General features: G+C 48.3%; 4 protein-coding genes across 6 annotated transcripts; 1 reads left to right on the top strand and 3 right to left on the bottom strand.

Annotated features, from left to right (window-relative positions):
• Positions 1-4,732: 4,732 nt before the first annotated feature.
• On the bottom strand, positions 4,733-6,006 carry LOC108023248 (protein KTI12 homolog). Its single transcript, XM_017092528.3, has 3 exons — positions 5,677-6,006; positions 5,271-5,617; positions 4,733-5,209 (listed from the first exon to the last, which is right to left on the bottom strand). The coding sequence occupies exons 1-3, from the start codon at positions 5,939-5,941 to the stop codon at positions 4,922-4,924; spliced, it is 900 nt and encodes a 299-aa protein (XP_016948017.1). The 5' UTR covers positions 5,942-6,006; the 3' UTR covers positions 4,733-4,921.
• Positions 6,007-6,328: 322 nt separating this feature from the next.
• LOC108023627 (protein SMG9) lies at positions 6,329-8,002 on the top strand. The gene has a single exon (XM_017093238.3). It carries the CDS (start codon positions 6,406-6,408, stop codon positions 7,873-7,875), a length of 1,470 nt encoding a protein of 489 aa, XP_016948727.1. The 5' UTR covers positions 6,329-6,405; the 3' UTR covers positions 7,876-8,002.
• Positions 8,003-8,303: 301 nt separating this feature from the next.
• LOC108023628 (carnosine N-methyltransferase) lies at positions 8,304-11,491 on the bottom strand. Of its 3 annotated transcripts, XM_017093240.3 has the most exons (7): positions 11,444-11,484; positions 11,151-11,371; positions 10,408-10,666; positions 9,778-9,947; positions 9,565-9,705; positions 9,223-9,480; positions 8,304-9,165 (listed from the first exon to the last, which is right to left on the bottom strand). In XM_017093240.3, the coding sequence occupies exons 2-7, from the start codon at positions 11,273-11,275 to the stop codon at positions 8,748-8,750; spliced, it is 1,371 nt and encodes a 456-aa protein (XP_016948729.1). In that variant the 5' UTR covers positions 11,276-11,371; positions 11,444-11,484; the 3' UTR covers positions 8,304-8,747. The 3 variants fall into 3 exon arrangements, with proteins under 3 accessions (XP_016948729.1, XP_016948731.1, XP_016948728.1); XM_017093242.3 differs by having other exon boundaries at positions 9,778-9,896; positions 11,151-11,491; XM_017093239.3 differs by having other exon boundaries at positions 11,151-11,490.
• Positions 11,492-11,752: 261 nt separating this feature from the next.
• LOC108023607 (type II inositol 1,4,5-trisphosphate 5-phosphatase) lies at positions 11,753-17,301 on the bottom strand. The gene is made up of 9 exons (XM_017093214.3): positions 16,515-17,301; positions 15,702-15,888; positions 15,072-15,333; positions 14,829-15,014; positions 14,436-14,768; positions 13,144-14,020; positions 12,802-12,988; positions 12,519-12,743; positions 11,753-12,451 (listed from the first exon to the last, which is right to left on the bottom strand). The coding sequence occupies exons 1-9, from the start codon at positions 16,626-16,628 to the stop codon at positions 12,264-12,266; spliced, it is 2,559 nt and encodes an 852-aa protein (XP_016948703.1). The 5' UTR covers positions 16,629-17,301; the 3' UTR covers positions 11,753-12,263.
• Positions 17,302-17,337: the final 36 nt, after the last annotated feature.

Here is a 17,337-nt window from a genome sequence, read left to right as displayed (position 1 = left end):
GAGTGTTCATTTTTTAAATTTCTTTCTCTCAACGGAAGTTTCCATTTATAACGACACACCCCTAGTAATTTTCCCTCACAATGCACAAGTCTGGAGTTGGAAAACTTCTGTAGCTCAAATCCACAAGACCAGGAAACAAGTTTTGGCCTTCGAAAATGTTTCACTAAGGTTGTTTTCGCCAGTTGACAGCTGGCAGGATTCAGGACTCAGGACTCAGGGACTCGGGACTCAGGATGCCGGACTGGCTGCATGGGCATTTCCCAATATTTTCCCTTAATTGGCCACCCAACGTGCGTGTGTGTGTGTGTGTGTTTGCCCAAACCTCTGCCTCCCAACCTTGCCACCCTCTCTGCCCGTCTCTTTCCCGCACGCGTGAGCCATGTAAAACGGGGGTTACATGACATTGAAACCGATTTTGAAGGTTTCAACGCTCTGGTCCCTGGACAGGGTAAGTGCCAACGCTGCGCCAGAAATATCTACGAAAAGAAAAACATCAGCCGAAAAAAGGAAGCAGCAAAACAAAAACAGACAGAAAACCAGAATAAAGCGTTGCCCCTTTTTACGGGCTCTTCCTTGTTTCTTTGCTGTAATGGCGAAATATACACAAAATTTTGGAATCTCTCTGACGCCCTTGTCACTACATTTTTGGTCATTGGCCTCGCGCGAACACGCACACACAGATACAGTGCACACTGGCACAGAGGGGCCAGTGGCGCACACAGGGCATCGGCGTTTTGGGGGGATGGAAAGCCCAGAAAAGGAGTTCTGTTCAGTAGGAATGTAGGAACTCGGTAACTAATCGTGGCAAATAAGTATTCCCAATATACTGGGCAATTAATCTGATTATTCTCAGGCGGTATTCTGGGAGAACCCGGGAACCCCCTGGAGAAGCTCCCGGCTACACCCCTGCGCCACACACATATACACTGGTGTAGAGCCATTTGGGACTTGGTAACAAGCGGCAGTCGTAATGCGAAGAAGCAGGGAGCAAAAACAAAACAATGCCAATGCCCAGACCCTAACCCCTGCTCCCCGGCCCCTCCACGCGCCTTACCTTCTTTCTGGATCCCACCCCCTGGCTCCCGTGCCCCGTGCAGAGTCCCCAAGTTCCAGGCGTTGTTATCGTGCGTTCGCCAACCCACCCGCTACTCACAAGCACATACACACCAACATCGGCAATCAGGAAGAAGAAACCAGCCAATAAAGTGGTGGTGGCGAGAGGGCCGCACTTTGGATCCCCTTCTGGCTCCCATTAGATAGAGTATACTGGTAAAATCTAAAAAACTTGTTCGAAGTTGCTTAAAACCCAAAACTTGAAGGGAAACATTTCTTACAGAAGTAAAGATACGTGATTGGTTTGGGGAAATCTGCGTTGTACTTTTGAACAAAGTTGCCCCGGAAAAAAGGTTTAATCTTAGTATTTAAGTATTCCACATAAATATCCCTAACAAGCTATTTACAATTTCCCTAAATATAATATTTTAATATTGAGGGTTTGCTTTGCTTAGCAAACTGATTTTCTATACCTCATTTGTTATACTTAAGACATCATTTTCGTATATACCACAGCCTACTATCATTTGATAATGATATAGCAAATGCAAAATGACCAACCTAATACAAAAGAGGGCAATAACACATCCTGGCCAAACTTTATCATCCTTACATATCCTTCTGCAGTTTGTATATTTTGAATACCATAAAACCGGGTTCCGGAATTCGCATATAATGGAAAGTGGGGAGGTGGCCGGGAGCAGGGCATCCGTGAAGTCGTTGATATAATTAGACTTTTGGTGGCATCAAAATCGTAGTCATCGACATTCAGCATCAGATTGTTTATCAATGTGTAAATAAGCAGCGTTTCGTATTCGTGTTCGTATTTCGTATCTGTGTGTGCGTTCCCAAAAATTTCAATAGCAAAGGTCGATGAACTCGGGCGCGAGAGCAGCCGAGCGAGAGAGCGAGTCCGGGACTAAGAGCGCACGTTTTTTGTTTTTGGAATTATTTTCTGTTCCGCATTTCTCTGAAATTTTCTCTCCACGCTCTCTTCGCCTCTCTCTCTTCGCCTTTTCGAATTGGCGCGCGCTTCCTCGTTGCGTTTCATTCATAAACAGAGAGCGGCGAACTCTAACTCGGTGTTTTTTTCGAGCTATCTCGGCCAGGCCAACGAACCGGGCTCTGACATGTGCTTCTGCCCCTCCCCCGGCTGCTGGTCACCACCCCCTGGTGAACTTTAAGGCGCGGTGACTAAGCGCGCCCTCTTAAACTGCTGAACTTAGGCTGCAGCAGTCTATGACCCGCACCCCACCTTTGGTCCACCGCAAGCGGCAATTATAATGTCATCATTCGGATTATTGGCCAGTAATTAAAGTGTTGCTCGCTTATGTGAAACGCCTCGGCTGTGGTATTAGGTGTTTGTGAGCTACGCTGGTCACCGCGGCACATGCTTCATAATTCCCTTGGGTGGAAACCGCAAAGGAGCCTATCTCTAGGAATTTCATAATTTTACTTGGGTTTACTTTATGGAAAACGTTAAAGATCACAGGGGTTCTGAACCTTTTCTTAGTTCTGATCAGTAAATACCATCCTTATATTTTGATTTTATTTTAAATTCTTCGAATCTTGAGAGCTCAGACTTTAGGCAAGACACTGTATCTTTATCCCTAAAGTACACGTATCTTAGGGATATTTTTGTGTAAAAACTGAAGGCACTTATTTTGGTTAGTAGGGTGTCCTGACAGTCCAAGATAATATAATTTATCCCTATAGTACAAGTATCTTGGGGATACTTAAAAGTAAAATCATACGGATTTAGGGATTTCTTTATTATTAGTAGGGTGTCCTGGTGAGGAGATATACGACCTTAAGATCTCCAAATTCATATTTATTTATTTCTTATACAAGGATCTTGGGTATGTTTAAGTAAAATCTGAAGGATTTCTTTCTATGTAGTAGAATGTCCTGCTAGTCGAAGGTAAGATAAATTAATTCCTATAGTACAAGTATCCTATGGGTATTTTTAAGTAAAATCTGATGAATTGAGGGATTTCTTTCTATTGGTAGTAGTTAAGATTTCTCACTTAAGGCAAGTTAATGTGTCTCTATTCCTGAAGTACATGTATCTTAGGGATACTTTTAATTAAAATCCGACGGATTGAGGGATTTCTTTCTATTTAGCAGGGTGTCCTGTCATTGTTACGCAATGGGCACTCACTTTAATTGGTCCCGTTGCAGCGGTGGCATCTTTGTGGCATTCGGCTGGCGCTTCTTCAATGGCCAGCGTTCGCGAGTACCGTGGATCCTGAGGCCGAAAGCGATACGGATATCGATAATGGTGGTGATGGAACTGGGGCGATATCCATGCTCTGCCACCAAGCGATGCTTCGATTGCCGTTAGAAGTTGACTTGCGGTTGGTTTAAAGCACTCTTTTGTTGTTGCAACACACTCACGGCAGGCCACGGGCCCTGCTTCCTCTTGTATTTGTATTTTTCGGGTTTGGTTTGGCTTTCAAAAAAGCACTTTTGATTACCACTTGAGTTGTTGAATGCGTTCACATTAGTGTATTTGTATTCGGTTTGTTTTAAGGTTGTTGATTCGAAAATTTCAGGACTGGCAGCTGTTGATTTTTGTAGGGGGCTTTTCAGTTATATTTGCTTTTGGGGCGGGGGAAACGTCAGCTGCAACAGAGCACACACATAAAAAATAGAATTAAAAAAACGTCAGTGGCAAAGTTGCATTATGCATTTTACATTTTTGCGCCGCACACACACGCACACACAGAAAACAAAAACAAAGCCAATTTTTTCGTTAGGATCTTTGAAGGCAAAAATGCAATCTTGTTGTGGTCCTCCATAAACTTCTTGTTAAATATACTTTTTTATATATTATTTTAATAATGCTTCATGTTGCACTTGTCAAATTGTCGCACACACACACATGCACACACACACACAATGCACTTTGCTGCTAGAGCGAGGTGGAGAGAGTGGGGGCGGTGGGGCTCTTGAATTTATTCGATATATCCAATCTTTGGTGGTGAAAAAAACTCTGTCGAGGCAACAAAAACGTAAAAAAAAAAGTTATTTCTTGATTTGGTCGTTATTATTTTTGTGGCACCAGGGAACCAACAACGGAAACAGCGTTTGACTGCGAAGCGTTTGCTTTCCGGGCGCGCGACTAACTCGCTGCGAACGTCGAACGGTGAATGTAAAACAGCGCTGCAGCGCGGCGGTAGAAGAGAAGTGCGGGTGTTCTCTTCGCGAGCGAGGGACAGGCGGAATGCTCTCTTCGACGCCCTAAGAGAGCCGCGACGAGCGAATTCTTCACCCGTCACGCTCTCTTTCGAAAGAGAAAAGTTCGTTGCCTCAGTTTTTGTTTTTGCCGAGCGACCGTTAAATTTAAAGTCAAACAATTTTTAAAGTAACTTTAAAAAAACAAATTTTTAGCCAATCATAAAAAAACATTTTTTTAACGTTTTTTTCCTTGAATGTGTTTTGGTAAAAGGTTTTATGAGAGCTATCAAAGCATTTAAAAAACTGCAAAATTATAAAATCCTAATTTCAATATTTAATATTTAAGTTCAACAAGTAACGAGCTGATAAATGTGACATAATAGTTATAGCTAATAACTTAGAGATAATAAATATGACCAAAAGAATATTTTAGCGGGGACACCTTTTCGAAGGACTAAAAGTCGAGACACCCTCCCACTTCTTACAAATTGAGTACAACTTTTAGTTTAGCATCAAATTGTAAATTTCATTATACGTAAATAGATCAAATCAATTCAAGTAATTACAAACTATTATTATACAAGCTTTTTAGTTTTTCATTTTTTTTTTATTTTTTTTTTTTAATATTCGCAAAACACCCTGAGGACTCATCCCAGCATTCGACAATGCCACAATCACAACCACAGTGCTAGCAGCCGATCGTGTTGGCATTGATGAACTGAACAAACAGCTGCGGCACCTGCTCCAGCGGAGTGGGCGCCGTCTGGCTGGCGCGACACGTGCTCGTGATGAACTTCTGGCGCAGGCGGTTCAACTGGAGGGCGTTCATCGAGGTGGCCACCTTGACGGGACAACTGCTCCCCGGGATGCGCAGCTGGCCGAAGGCCTTGATCTTGACGGCGCCGAGGATCTCCTTGATGATCGACTGCATAATGTTGTCCAGCTCGAACAGGTAGTTGGTCGCCCCCAACGGTGGCTGCAAAAGAAATGCCATTAGTTGCTGGTCCTGTAGAGATTACCCCACTCTCTTGGCTTACATTCTGTGTGCTCTGGTTGGGCGGCAGGGGTTGCGTCTCGTACAGGGCCTTGTAGATGGCCTCCACATCAAGCGTGTCCTCGGGCAGGACCACCACCAGGGGACTGTCCCAGCGGTTGTTGCTCTGTGGCTCCTCGTAGCGCATGCACAGGGCGTCGAATGTCTCGCGGGTGTAGGGCACGTCCGAGTTGTCCACTTTCTGCTCCGTTTCGCTGTCCCCGGGCAGCTCATCCGCCGCCGTTCGCTGGCCATTAAAGGCCCACGCCTGCTCCTGGGGAATGCAGCAGAACAAGGTACATTGGGTGGTCCTGGACGCCTTGGTCATGCAGTAAAGTTCGTAGCGGTAGCCTGCAAGAAAAACTCTGATTAGGGTCTGTCCCAGGACTGGGATCTCAATGATGGCGCACCTTTGATGTAGTTGCCGGCGTCCAGGATGACTAGATCCTCCTTGTTGAGGTGCCGCGAGGCCTCCGACTTGAGATCGCTGCGCACCACCTTCTCCTTCTGGGAGTCCCCGGCATGCGAGTTCTTGCCGAAGAGAGCCTTTGGCACGGCCTCGTTCTCGCTGATTAGGTGCACCTTCCTTCCGCGCTCTACGAAGTGATCCCGCAGCTGGCGGGCCCGGGTGGACTTGCCACTAGCCGGCAGACCCGTGACCACCACAATTGGCATGCTTTTGCCCGTCAAAAAAATAAATAAACAAAAAAGGTCCAGACATCCACGATGCGCTGGCTGCAGTGTTGGAAAAGTGCGTTTTTGAGATGACAGCTTACCTCGTTTCAAGCTAAATCTAGCCTTGAAAATTAACGAATAAGAAATAAAGGTCGTTTCACAGTTTACTTTCTTAATGTGATGTTCTTGTTTTTTGATAAATAGCAGCGCAGATTTATGATTAATTAATAATTATTGATTATTGTGAAAAAGTGATATGATATGGGTATGGATATATATGGGTATTTTGTTTACAATTATTTAGCTATTCAGCTTTTAGCTTTTTACCGCTAATATTTCCATGGCAACAGCACAGCTGTTTATGTGTCGACCAGTGCTGCAAAACGCGCTACACCTGAGAACCCCACAAACGTGTTCACCTAAAGGGGGTTTATTTAGTTAAACCCCAATTAACCGGCTTCCGAATGGCCGAGCCCCGTCGCCGTTTTCGCAACAAGAAGCGGGATGACGTCTCCTCCGGCCTCCTGGCCCCCGTGACCATAGCGCGGCGAGAGGACGCCCGCATGGTGCAGCCAAAGATTCTGCTGAAGAAGGATCGTGACCGGGACAAAGAGTGGGACAGGGATCGGGACCTAGAGAGGGACAAGGAGGTGGATGCGTCACCCAGTGGCGGGAGCTGTTATCCCGATGCACCGGCGGCCATCAAGACGATCATCATCAATCGCACAAGTGACATGCGGCCGGCGGACAGATGCACTATGAGCATGGTCGGAGGCGGAGGATTGGGAGATGGAGCTCCTGGGCAGGGCAGCCACATGTCCAGCGTACCATCCTCCTCCGTTTGTGCTGCACTGGTTAGCTCGGCACCAAATGGCCGTGAGAAGGGGAACTGCGGTGGTGGCCCCGGAACCACTGGCGCAGCTGCCGGAGCACCAAGTGCCCTTCAGGAGCTGCAACCGCCGCGGATGAACCGACCCACACCCCTCATCGTGGCCAACGGCGTTTTCAATGCCAATGCCCGCAAACTCTTCCATAAAACCAACACGGATTTCACCGTAATCGGTGTCCTGGGTGGCCAGTGTTCCGGGAAGAGCACGTTGCTCAATCTCCTGGCCGCCGAGCGGTCGCTGGACTACGACTACTACCAACACTTGTTCTCTCCAGAGGCGGACGAGTGCACCTTTGCCACTCGGCACAAGAACAAGCCAAACAACGGCCAAAAGAGCATTTTGCGCCCTCGCACCGAGAACCTGCAGTTCTTCATCACGCGGGAGCGTCACATTCTGCTGGACACGCCGCCGCTACTGCCAGTGGGCAAGGAGCCAGACCACCAGGACCTGCACTCCCTGTCGGCCATGGCGCAACTGCTGAGCGTGTGTCATGTGCTCATTTTGGTTATTGACGGATTGGCCGTGGAGCAGCTGCGTCTGATAAACGCTGCCCTTCGCCTGAGACCGACGTTTCCCTGCAAAGGCTACGTGCGCGATCATCTGCCGCAGGTGCTGTTCGTGCGCTCACGAGCCCAGCGGCTGGATTTCGAACCGCAGCAGCGTGAGCGACTGGACAAGAAGCTGGCGTACCTCTACGGGCCCACCGGACTGCCCATCTACAGGGGCAGGGGTGAGGCGCGATGCCTGAACACCTTTCTGCTGCCCGAGGTGAGCGGCAATGGAGCAACCGCTTTCCATGCGAGCCTTGGCGAACTGGTGCGTCAGTTCCGCGAACGGGTGCTCGGCTCTACACGCATCTCCATGTGCCACACCAGCACCGAACTCAGCGAGGCCATCTGGTTCGAGATCCTGGCGGAGAGTGCTCGCCGGAATGGCCCCCACTTCGAGAAGATCTATGCAGAGATCAAACTGCGCCACCTGGACACACGCTGCCAGTGGCGGTCGGACAATTGGCGCACCTTTTCGGCTAGCACAGAGAGCTGATCCAAGGATTGCGGCTGCGCAGTTGGAATAGAACTATGTTATTGGGTGGGGCGATTCGGAGCGCCAGGACTCGCACGGGGAGGATTGATGGCTGGGACCATGCTAGTGATTAAAGTTCCAATATCAACGCTGCCCCTCTTTTTACTAAACCTTTGTACAGCGTTAGGATCGAACGGTCAGTCGAATTCTGACCTCCAGTCCATTGTCCAGGGAGGGTTGTTTAAAGTTAACATATGGATCAGAAATTGAGAGCGTGACTGATATACATGTTGTTTTGTAGACATATCCATCATTAAATAAAAGACTTCCCGAGGTGAAATATTTAACATTCGCAGAAAAAGAATTTACATTTTCAGTTTAAATTCAGCGTTTAGAATAGAACATTGGTGTTTTCTATCAAATCGAGTTAGTAAATCAAAGCCACTAGGTAAACAAATAAAAATTATTTATTTATACTTAACGTTTTGTTTTGGTATATTTGCTTGGCCTATTTCGAAACTCACTTTGAATTTGCATGACAGATTTTGTTTGGAGCAAGAAATTCTCTAAAATTCATTTTGGTATATTTGGTTGGCCTATATTTCGAAACACTCGCTGTTGACTTTGCACGTTAGTCGAGCAAGGAGTTTTCTAACACTTGTAGATTTGAACAACTTTAAAATCTAGCAACTCTAATGGTGTATAATAGAAGAGAGGTAAAGCAGTTAATCAACAACGTCGAATCATCATCGAATTGTGGTGGCGATTCGAGTTTCCCGTCTTGCCTATGACGCGGTGATTAAGGTAATGGTGGTGATGGCATTTGTAGGTGGGTTTGGTTTGGATTGGGATTTGAGTTCGGTTGGGTGGCTGGGTTTTGGACTCCATGGCTATCACGTTGGCTGGGCTTCCATCTCAGTCTCATCGTTGGACGTGGCTGGCTGCTTCAGCTGTTCTGTCTGCTCCCCTGCCCGCTCCTGGTGCTGCTCCGCCTCCTCCTCGCTGTCCTCGCGCACAATGAGATCATGTGGCTCCCGCGAGGCCTTACGCTTGCCCCGCTGCTCCTCAAATGGATCCGGCTTGCGGCAGACCCAGAAGAGGCTCTGGTACTCGCTCTGTTTCATCGACGATGGGTTCTGAGCATACTTGGTGCGGATACCCGTGCGCGACTTCTCGATTATGAAGCCCACGCTCTCCATGATGATGCACAGGTCCTCGAACGTCGGCTCGATGCTGTTCTGTCCGCTAACATCGCTGTAGTGATACAGCAGCGGGCCGAGATTCACCCAAATGCCGCCGGGCACAAGAATTCTGCAAGGGAAGTATTAAGTGAGCACCGCTGAAATATGTGGATTTTGTCCAGCTCACTTGTAAATGGTGCGTATAAAGTCAATTACGTTATTGGCACAATCTATGAAGAAGCACGTGGCCACGCAGTTGTAGGCGTTTGGCATCTTATAGACCTCCAGAAAATCTCCTGCCGCTATCTCAAAGTGGCCCTTAGGCGGATTCTTCAGCGGACAGACGTCGGGAAAGCGCACGGCGGTCACCTGGTCCTCGCGCCTCAGGTTGTTAACATACTGGTGCACCCACGGATACAGCACATACTTGTTCTCATAGTCGCACCTGCCGAAAGAAACACCAAAACACATTAACAAACCAGCCTTGGGGAGATATCTGAATCCAGTACCAACACTGAACGCGACTCACAGGTTGAGGACAAAGTTGGAGGCGATCAGCATGAAGTAGGAGAACTCGTTGCCCTCACAAGAGTATCCCAAGCAAGCCAGCTCGTAGGTGAGTCGCCCCAGTCCCGCTCCGGGCACCAGGATCTTAATCTCTTTCAGCTCGCTGTTCGAATATGAGTTAGAGTGGCGAGTGTTTAGCAGTATATCAACTGGACCGAACGGAGGAATCACTTACTAGTCGCCGGGCTTGAAGTACTCCACGATGCTGTCGATGATCGGCTTGTAGGATTGCTCCCGTTCCAGGGCGCCATCGGTGCTCCAGTCGCGCGCGATCAGCTTCAACGTCGACTGGGCCTTTAAAATTTTTAGAGGTTCAACGTCAGCTTCATCGAATGGAATATCATTCTGCGAGTTGGATTAGAGCGGGTGCGAGATACGAGGTGCGGATATGGAAGAGAAACGTAAAGAAAGAAATTTTATGGCCAATAGATAAAAGGGAGGAACGAAAGAATTTTGGTTTGCGAATATAATGAAGGGTGAACAAGCCTCTACGAATAGGTAGTTTTTAATGAAGTTACGTTTTAAATTAAGTTTAAAATTTGTAGGTAAAATTGTTTTTAAAAAACCTACAAAACTAATTTTCTCAATATCAAGTGTTTTACTATAACATATTGAACATAAGTTGGCAATTAAAAATGTTCACTGAAAAATTACGAATAATTGTGAAATTGAAAAACTAAGTGAGTTACAGAAAAATAAGAATAATAGAAAGGTACTTTTAGGTAGAGCTTATTCATCATTAAGTGAGGGTGGATGGGTCTTTGGATGAGGATAAAGAGAATGCTCCTTGGCTGAGGTCGTTTACCTGGTCCATATCACCGTGCCTCACATGTGGCGGCGGCTCGTCGAACTCCCAGCGGTCCGCCGAGGGCTTTTCGTCCGCTTCCTCCGGCGGATAGAGAACCCGCTCCCTCAGTATCTCCCGGATAACCGCCTGATTGCGATCGATGCACGTGCGGACACACTCCAAGTGCCCCCGGTACTTGGCCAGCATTATTTGATCCTCCGCAGACAGGCTGTTCAGGTAATCCACGGAGCGCTTTAGCCGCTGACACGCATATGGCCTGCATGGGAGAAATTAATTAATTTCCATTATCAGCCAATGGCACTTAAGGCCTACAAGCGCGCTTATCACCAGAGATGACGGGGTTTCCCACTAGAAAATATTGTTGGCTTAATTATGGTTGAAAACCTAGCCAAAACAAAAAAATCGATAAAACAAAAGCCTTCTCGTCAAAGATGAGATCTATTCATGTGTTCTAGGTATGGACCTCCTACTAAGAATGTAAAAAATAAATAAGATATAAGCCAGAACCGCGCAAATTTGAAATATTAGCCTGCAAAAGCTAGCCAAATTTGGCGGGCACACTTCAGCACCCTCAGCACTTACATGCGCGCACAGGCAGCGAATGAAACGGGAGTTTGTCGGCAGCTTGTCTGCACATGTCGCCTCTCCCGCTCGCGGTGCGCCACCCCCACCGCCCCCATTCACCGTTAGCCGGTAGGCGGTCAGTCAACATGTGACGCGACAACCCCAACAACACTCACCCGTAGTAGAGGAAGGCGTTCTGCACCTTCTGAATGTGGCGCTCCTCCTCCTCCTCGTTGGCGGCAAACGTGCGGGCCAGCTGCTCGTCCATTTTGGGGTGCATGGGGAAGGCGGCGCAGTCCATTGGCTTGCTTTTGAGTGCGTTAGTGGCGCATTGCGTATATAAACTCTGCGTTCTTTCACTTTATCCGCCTGCTCCTGAGAGGTGGAGAAACTAAAGCTGAAAACACGGATAGTTCACCGATTCGGAGTGGAATACAGTCCATATGTATGCCGCTAGTGGGCTATTTACTTTGTCCGGCTCGATTTTGCTGCGCCCCACTGGTCCACCTAGCCAGTGTTGTGAAAGGAATTCTGAGAGCTTTTAGAGGAATGTTATCATTACAGTATTTTTAGTTTGCACTGTTAACTCGGTATAAAAATACTAGCCGGAATTCGGTAGGCGCTTCATTCAGCTGTGCTGTTCGCTGCTATCGTTGCAGCCCTGAAGTCTGATCGGTGCTATCGACCGTTGTCGAAGAGTATTTTTTAAAGCTGGCCAATTTAACGTAAGTTAAAACATATTTCTAGTACCGCTAATAAGAAATACATAAATAAATGATACTGTATGTAACGGAGTTGTTTATTTTCAGTTGCAACTGAAACCGGCATATACGGGGTCACGAGATTCCCAGAGGAATTTCACATTAACCTAAACTAACAAGCAATCGTGCTCAACTAAACATTGATTTAACGGGTGTGCAGCACATTTCGTTTAACTTATTTACACAATGGATTTTTTTACGTTGGCCTCCTGCTCCACGAGCCTCTGCACAATCGTCCGTATGCGGATCTCAAGAGATATCAGCATAAGTCGTCAGTTGTATCATTCTGCTTGTGTGATGTATGATGCGTTGTAAGCAGTTGAACCCGGACCAGGGATCCCGGCATGTGAGGCGGGGGCAATTGAGTTGGAATGAACGGAAGGTGGGCACAAAAAATTAACAGATAAAACAGGGAAATATAAATGCTAAGTGCCAACAAAGTACCAACAAGTAAAATAAATAGCCATAACACTATGCGTACGGTAGTTAACTATCAACAGATTACATCTATCGCTCGGACGTCGACGACTATGCCTGCAGTCCGGCCCTGGCCCCCGATCCGGATCCTGTTCTTGTGCCGGAGTCCTCGTTGCCGTTGTCTCTGGTCTCATCGTCCGCGTCGATGAAGAGTTGCATGAAATGAATGCAGCGACTGTGGTAGTCCATCCAGGCGGAGCGCTCGGTTCTGCGCAGCAGGATGCGGCCAAAGGTGGAGGCTGTCCGGAAGGAAGAACGTTACATGGCTGATACACATCCCCGGGTATCTCTATCATCTCTACCCACCGACATGCTGCAGCTCGTAGTGCTGACTCTCGATGCCCGCGCGCAGGAACATGCACAGGTGCATGAAGACATTCCGTTTCGGGGGACTCAGCAGCGAGATGTAGTCCATGGCCTGCGACTTGGTGGTGCACTCCAGCAGGTTCTCCACAACCGGCTCCAGGAGGGCCTGCTCCGGAAGATCCAGCAGAAGCAACAGCGCCTGCGCAGCAGTCTCGGCACTGCCAGCTACAAATCGTACGGGAGTAATTAAAGTTTGATTGTACGTTTCACAGTGGCCACTTACGGAACGGCTCATTCGACCAGGTGTCCAGCCAGTCGCGCACCGCGTTGAACTGGGCGCCGAGAGACTGGCGCGAGTCGTAGGACGGGAAGGCGCCCACCTGCTTGTCGCCCTGCCTGTACAGGTAGTCGATCAGCAGGAAGAATTCCCGCGGCATGGTCACGCGGTACTCCGGCGATTCGTCATTCATCTGCAAGTCACAGAGGGTCGGTATTTATATTTGCACATCAAAGTAAGAGAAAATTCTATAAAACATGCGGATGCCCAAGCTAAATTTGTACTTATTGCAGTGATCATAATACCTAAATGTATCCCTTGACCGCTCAATAATATTTATACGCTCACCAGCTGCTTGATCTGATCCTGGGAGTAATCGCTCAGGGGCCGATCGGTCCGGCACATCGTCTCCATGGAGAGGCCAAAGCAGCTGGGCTGATAGTCGCCGGTCACCGTGATGAAGATGTCCCTTCCGTTTTCCACATGCAGGATGAGTATATCGAAATTGTCGCTGGCGCGGATCTTGCGCAGCAGGCCGGCAATGGTGCGCACACTGGCGTGCATCTTCAACCGGATGCTGCGGGCGGAGTCGATCAGCAGCGAGTCCTGGCGCGGATCGACATGCAGCCAGGGCTCGCAGATGGCGTTGATATCCTTCTCCTTGAAACTGAAGTCAACGGGCAGCGGGCAGTTGTTGTAGACGTTGAAGTCCCGCGTGGTCGGCTCGTTGAAGCGCACGGTTCCGAAATCGATCACAGTCTTCTCTACATTGATCTGCGGCTGATTGTCGTTCTCCCGCTTGTCTACCGCCTTCAGCACCTCCTCCTGCACCCGCTTGTACTTGACCTCGTCGCGCGTCTTGATCTTCACGCGAAACACCGCGTAGACCGGCTTGTGGTCGCTCTGGCGTATCGCCATGATGCTGTTGTAGGCCAGCTGCTCGATGCGCTTCCCCTTCCAGAGCACCCGGTCGCAGTAGGCCGGCGCCCGCTGCTTCTCGCTGCTGTCGTAGTTGTCCGTGCCCGGATCGTACTTGTACGTCGGCCGGAACTTGATCTCGCCCTCGGTGTAGCCCTCGAAGCACTTGCCGCGCCTCATCTCCTGGCGCAGCTGGTCGTACTGCAGGAGCAGCTCGTAGGTCTGGGCGTCGCTCAGCGGTCCTGGTCGCTGCTGGCCGGGCGGCTCCTGGATGCGGTAGTTCAGGTCGCCCAGCCAGAAGATGTGACTGCAAAGAGAAAGAGATGGCGAGTCATGAATGAACTACTCGAAAAGAAATGGCAATCGATAGCAGAGCAAGCAAACTGCTTAATACAGTCGATCTTTTAGCTGTACGCCTTGATTTGCCCGAACACCATGAAGAAATCGTATTTTTGATTAAAATCAGGATCCCATTTCTGGCCTAAAATACCAATGTTTTGGCTGGCTATGCAGAAAATCTATATTCTTATGCTAATCTGAAAGTTCTTCTGGCGTCCAAGCAAAGTACTCTAACCCTTTGATTTGAATAATTAGCAGAGCCGTGTTAAATGAATGTATAAAGGGAGGGTTAGAGCTATACGCTACTTCATTTCTTGGTTGCTTTAGAATTGACCAAGCCACTATTGTTACCGATTTCAGAATTATAATGTCCGCCAACTCACTCGTGATCGTTTATCGTACGCCCGTCTTCAAAGCGTATGCCGTCCACGATGGCGTTGTAGTCCTGATTCCGCTCCTCCACGTAGCCCATGTGGGCGGCCAGGTGGGAGTTGACGAAGCAGATATTCCCCTCGTTGAGCTGCAGGCTGATGGCCACGCCGCCCTTGTTGCCCAGCGTGTTAAAGATGCCCCGAGCCACGGACTTGGGCCGGCAGCGGATGATGTGCTGACGCAGCTGCTTGCGGACGATGACTGTCAGCATGGTGGCCACCAGGCGGTGCGACATCAGTATCTCGTACTCCACGTCCGGGTGGACGCTGTCCATCATCTTGTCGCTGCCAAGGCAAACACAATTCAGTCAGTTGTCATTACATACGCCTATGGGCAACACTCACATCCAGTGCTTCTCGAGGGCCTGCACCTGGGTGGAGTTGAGCATGGCCTTTGTGGGAGTGTCCAGCTCCTGCAGTCCAATGGCATAGATATCGGGCGGCCGGTCACTGCAGGCCAGCCAGGGTCGTAGTGGATTGCCGCTGTCGCTGCAGGTCTTGTTGTTCACGTTCCAAGTGGCGCAGTAGATGCTGCAGGGAATCGAATGAGGATTACCGCTTGACAAGGGAGCCGGGGTTCCCACTCACATGATGTCCTTGTAGACAATGTACTCGCTCTCCCGCTTCTTTAGCTCGTGCTTCACCTCCCCGATTTGCCGGTAGTCGTTTAGCCACTTGAAGTTGAGCACCGTCTCGGGGTCGTGCTGGGCCATGGTGCTCTTGCAGGAGATAACCTTGGCCACGAACTCCTCGTAGTGCTCGCCCTCCGTCGCGTAGTAGTAGTACTTGATGGGACCATCTTCGGTTGTGGACAGGTCAAACTGCTGTGTGGTGATCGAGGTCTTGCTATCTGCAATGGAATGGCACGTGTAAGCATGGTAGCTTCTTTGTAATTCTAACTTTTACATTTCAGTTGCTAACGTTCCACTGATATTTTCCCTAGGCAGTGCACATCTATTCTGTTATTTACCCACAATTAGGAACAGACACAATTGTTAATTAGGTGTCTACTTTGCAAATAGCTGCTGTGCAGTGCCTATTCTGTGAGTTAAATATTTGTCAGCAGTTTGAAATGGCAAGCAACAGGCGTTTAAACGTAAAGATCAAATACACAATAAGCTTTACATTAAATTTGCTTAGCCAACAGAGTAATCAGTGAATATTGAAATTGGTTTTGGAATCTTCTTTGTATCCCCTTCATCGGCGACAGCTTCTCACCTTGTCGCAACTGGAAATTGTGGTCTATGGCGAACACCTTGTTGATGATCAGCTCGTTGACGGAGGTCAGTGGAGTGCGCAGGTAGGAAAAGGCGATGATGGCGAAGGTGCCGCCCGATTGGGAGGAAACCAGCGCCAACAGGCGGTTGGTATACTCCGGACCCTTGATCTGATAAGCTTCGAATATCTACAAAAGGAGAAGAGTATGATTAATGGTGATTAATAATAAGGTGTGTTCCATTGGATAAATTAAAGAACATTATTCTTGGCCTGTTATCAAAGGGTACAAAAAATGATTTGCCATTAAGGTTAAAGAGTTAGTCATAGTCCAAATGCTGTAGGAACGTGGGAAATCCAGCAAACAAATCGGTACACGTATAGAACATGAACGTGTGGATATCCATATCCGCATACAAATGAATTTACTTTCCCACTGAAATTATAGGGTTTGCAAGCCATTAACTATGATGTCACGACCTGGAACATATCCAGGCTTGATCAATTCGAAAAACCAAGCTGATATGGACAATTAAAAGTACAATCTGGGGATCAGCGTGGCGTGTTTGCATCCATTGAATTCAAATCAAAGAAAAATATGACGTCGTACTCCTTGCACAACTTAATTCATAGCGATCGAAACATCCAGTAACGAAATTAATCATATTTTAAGTTGTGCTTATTTTTCCTAATAAAATTAGTCATTTTATACACACAAACAGCGTGGCTTTTCACAGTCCATTTTAAGAGTCCTTTGATGGAGTTGACAAGTCGCTATGGATATGATCCACTGCAGTTTAATTGGTGGTTGCTTACAAATTCTATGGTTTCGTCCTCCTTGAACCGTTCCTTAACGATGTCCTTTAGTGTCCTGGTAGCCGCAGGGGCCTCTCCATTGGGCACATTGTCCCCCGAGCCCACCGTGGCCATTTTCCGGGGGTTGGCCTACTGATATGGTCTTAAGTCCGCCTTCTCCTCCTCCGCCTCCACTCCTAGTTGCTTCCGCAATCTCGGCACGAAGAGTGTAGTACTCGAGGGTTTCTTCTTCTGCGTCGAGCCGATAACTATATGTAGATATGGATATGGACAGTTGTTTGCCGTGCCCTGCTGCGCTGTTGCCTTTTCTATTTATAGTTGGCGCGAACGGCCAGCAAAGTGGTGTTCGTATGGTGTGTGATGGGTGTTTCTTGCGGGTTCTCTGCTGGCTGTGGCTCTTGGGTTTCCTATGGCAAGGGCGAGCCACTGGAGTGGTGACCCTGCTCTTGGGCTGCGTAACCGTGTCCCCGGAATGCGACGGCAGCCCCGTGTTTGTTTTCTTGCTTGATTTATTGTTGTCTTCGTTGTTGTTGTGCTCCCTCAAGGTGGGTGTATCGCACACCAGCACACATCACTTATTCATCAGCAGTGCGATGGCAACAATGACCCAATCCTACTGGCGAACTTCCACCGGCTGGTCTGGAGAGGTGGCGGGGCGGGGGAACACAACGCGGGAGCACACAGATGGGGGCGCGCGTGCCTATTAGCCTTATTATTTTACTATTTTCTCTTATTTGTTTCGATTTATTTTCCGGGCGATTTGCTCGGAGACCAGGTTGCAAATGCTCAGAAATACCAGGTTTTGGTATTTTGGTTGATGTCT

Source organism: Drosophila biarmipes, chromosome X (assembly GCF_025231255.1).
Source record: "Drosophila biarmipes strain raj3 chromosome X, RU_DBia_V1.1, whole genome shotgun sequence".
Classification (NCBI taxonomy): domain Eukaryota; kingdom Metazoa; phylum Arthropoda; class Insecta; order Diptera; family Drosophilidae; genus Drosophila; species Drosophila biarmipes.
The sequence above is the reverse complement of the archived record's forward strand: the minus strand, read 5'-3'. Positions and strand labels throughout refer to the sequence as shown.

What these genes read in the sequence shown, in the direction of transcription:
- LOC108023248 (XM_017092528.3), bottom strand. Translation starts at nt 5,941, where the DNA reads ATGCCAATTGTGGTGGTCACGGGTCTGCCGGCTAGTGGCAAGTCCACC. An exon ending in CGCCGGCAACTACATCAAAG is followed by an intron (nt 5,618 to 5,676) that starts GTGCGCCATCAT and finishes TTTTTCTTGCAG; the next exon opens with GCTACCGCTACGAACTTTAC. An exon ending in CCAACCAGAGCACACAGAAT is followed by an intron (nt 5,210 to 5,270) that starts GTAAGCCAAGAG and finishes TTTCTTTTGCAG; the next exon opens with CCACCGTTGGGGGCGACCAA.
- LOC108023627 (XM_017093238.3), top strand. Translation starts at nt 6,406, where the DNA reads ATGGCCGAGCCCCGTCGCCGTTTTCGCAACAAGAAGCGGGATGACGTC.
- LOC108023628 (XM_017093239.3), bottom strand. Translation starts at nt 11,275, where the DNA reads ATGGACTGCGCCGCCTTCCCCATGCACCCCAAAATGGACGAGCAGCTG. An exon ending in AACGCCTTCCTCTACTACGG is followed by an intron (nt 10,667 to 11,150) that starts GTGAGTGTTGTT and finishes TCTCCCATGCAG; the next exon opens with GCCATATGCGTGTCAGCGGC. An exon ending in TTTATACGCACCATTTACAA is followed by an intron (nt 9,166 to 9,222) that starts GTGAGCTGGACA and finishes CTTCCCTTGCAG; the next exon opens with AATTCTTGTGCCCGGCGGCA.
- LOC108023607 (XM_017093214.3), bottom strand. Translation starts at nt 16,628, where the DNA reads ATGGCCACGGTGGGCTCGGGGGACAATGTGCCCAATGGAGAGGCCCCT. An exon ending in CAATTTCCAGTTGCGACAAG is followed by an intron (nt 15,334 to 15,701) that starts GTGAGAAGCTGT and finishes ATTCCATTGCAG; the next exon opens with ATAGCAAGACCTCGATCACC. An exon ending in GCCCTCGAGAAGCACTGGAT is followed by an intron (nt 14,769 to 14,828) that starts GTGAGTGTTGCC and finishes TTGCCTTGGCAG; the next exon opens with CGACAAGATGATGGACAGCG.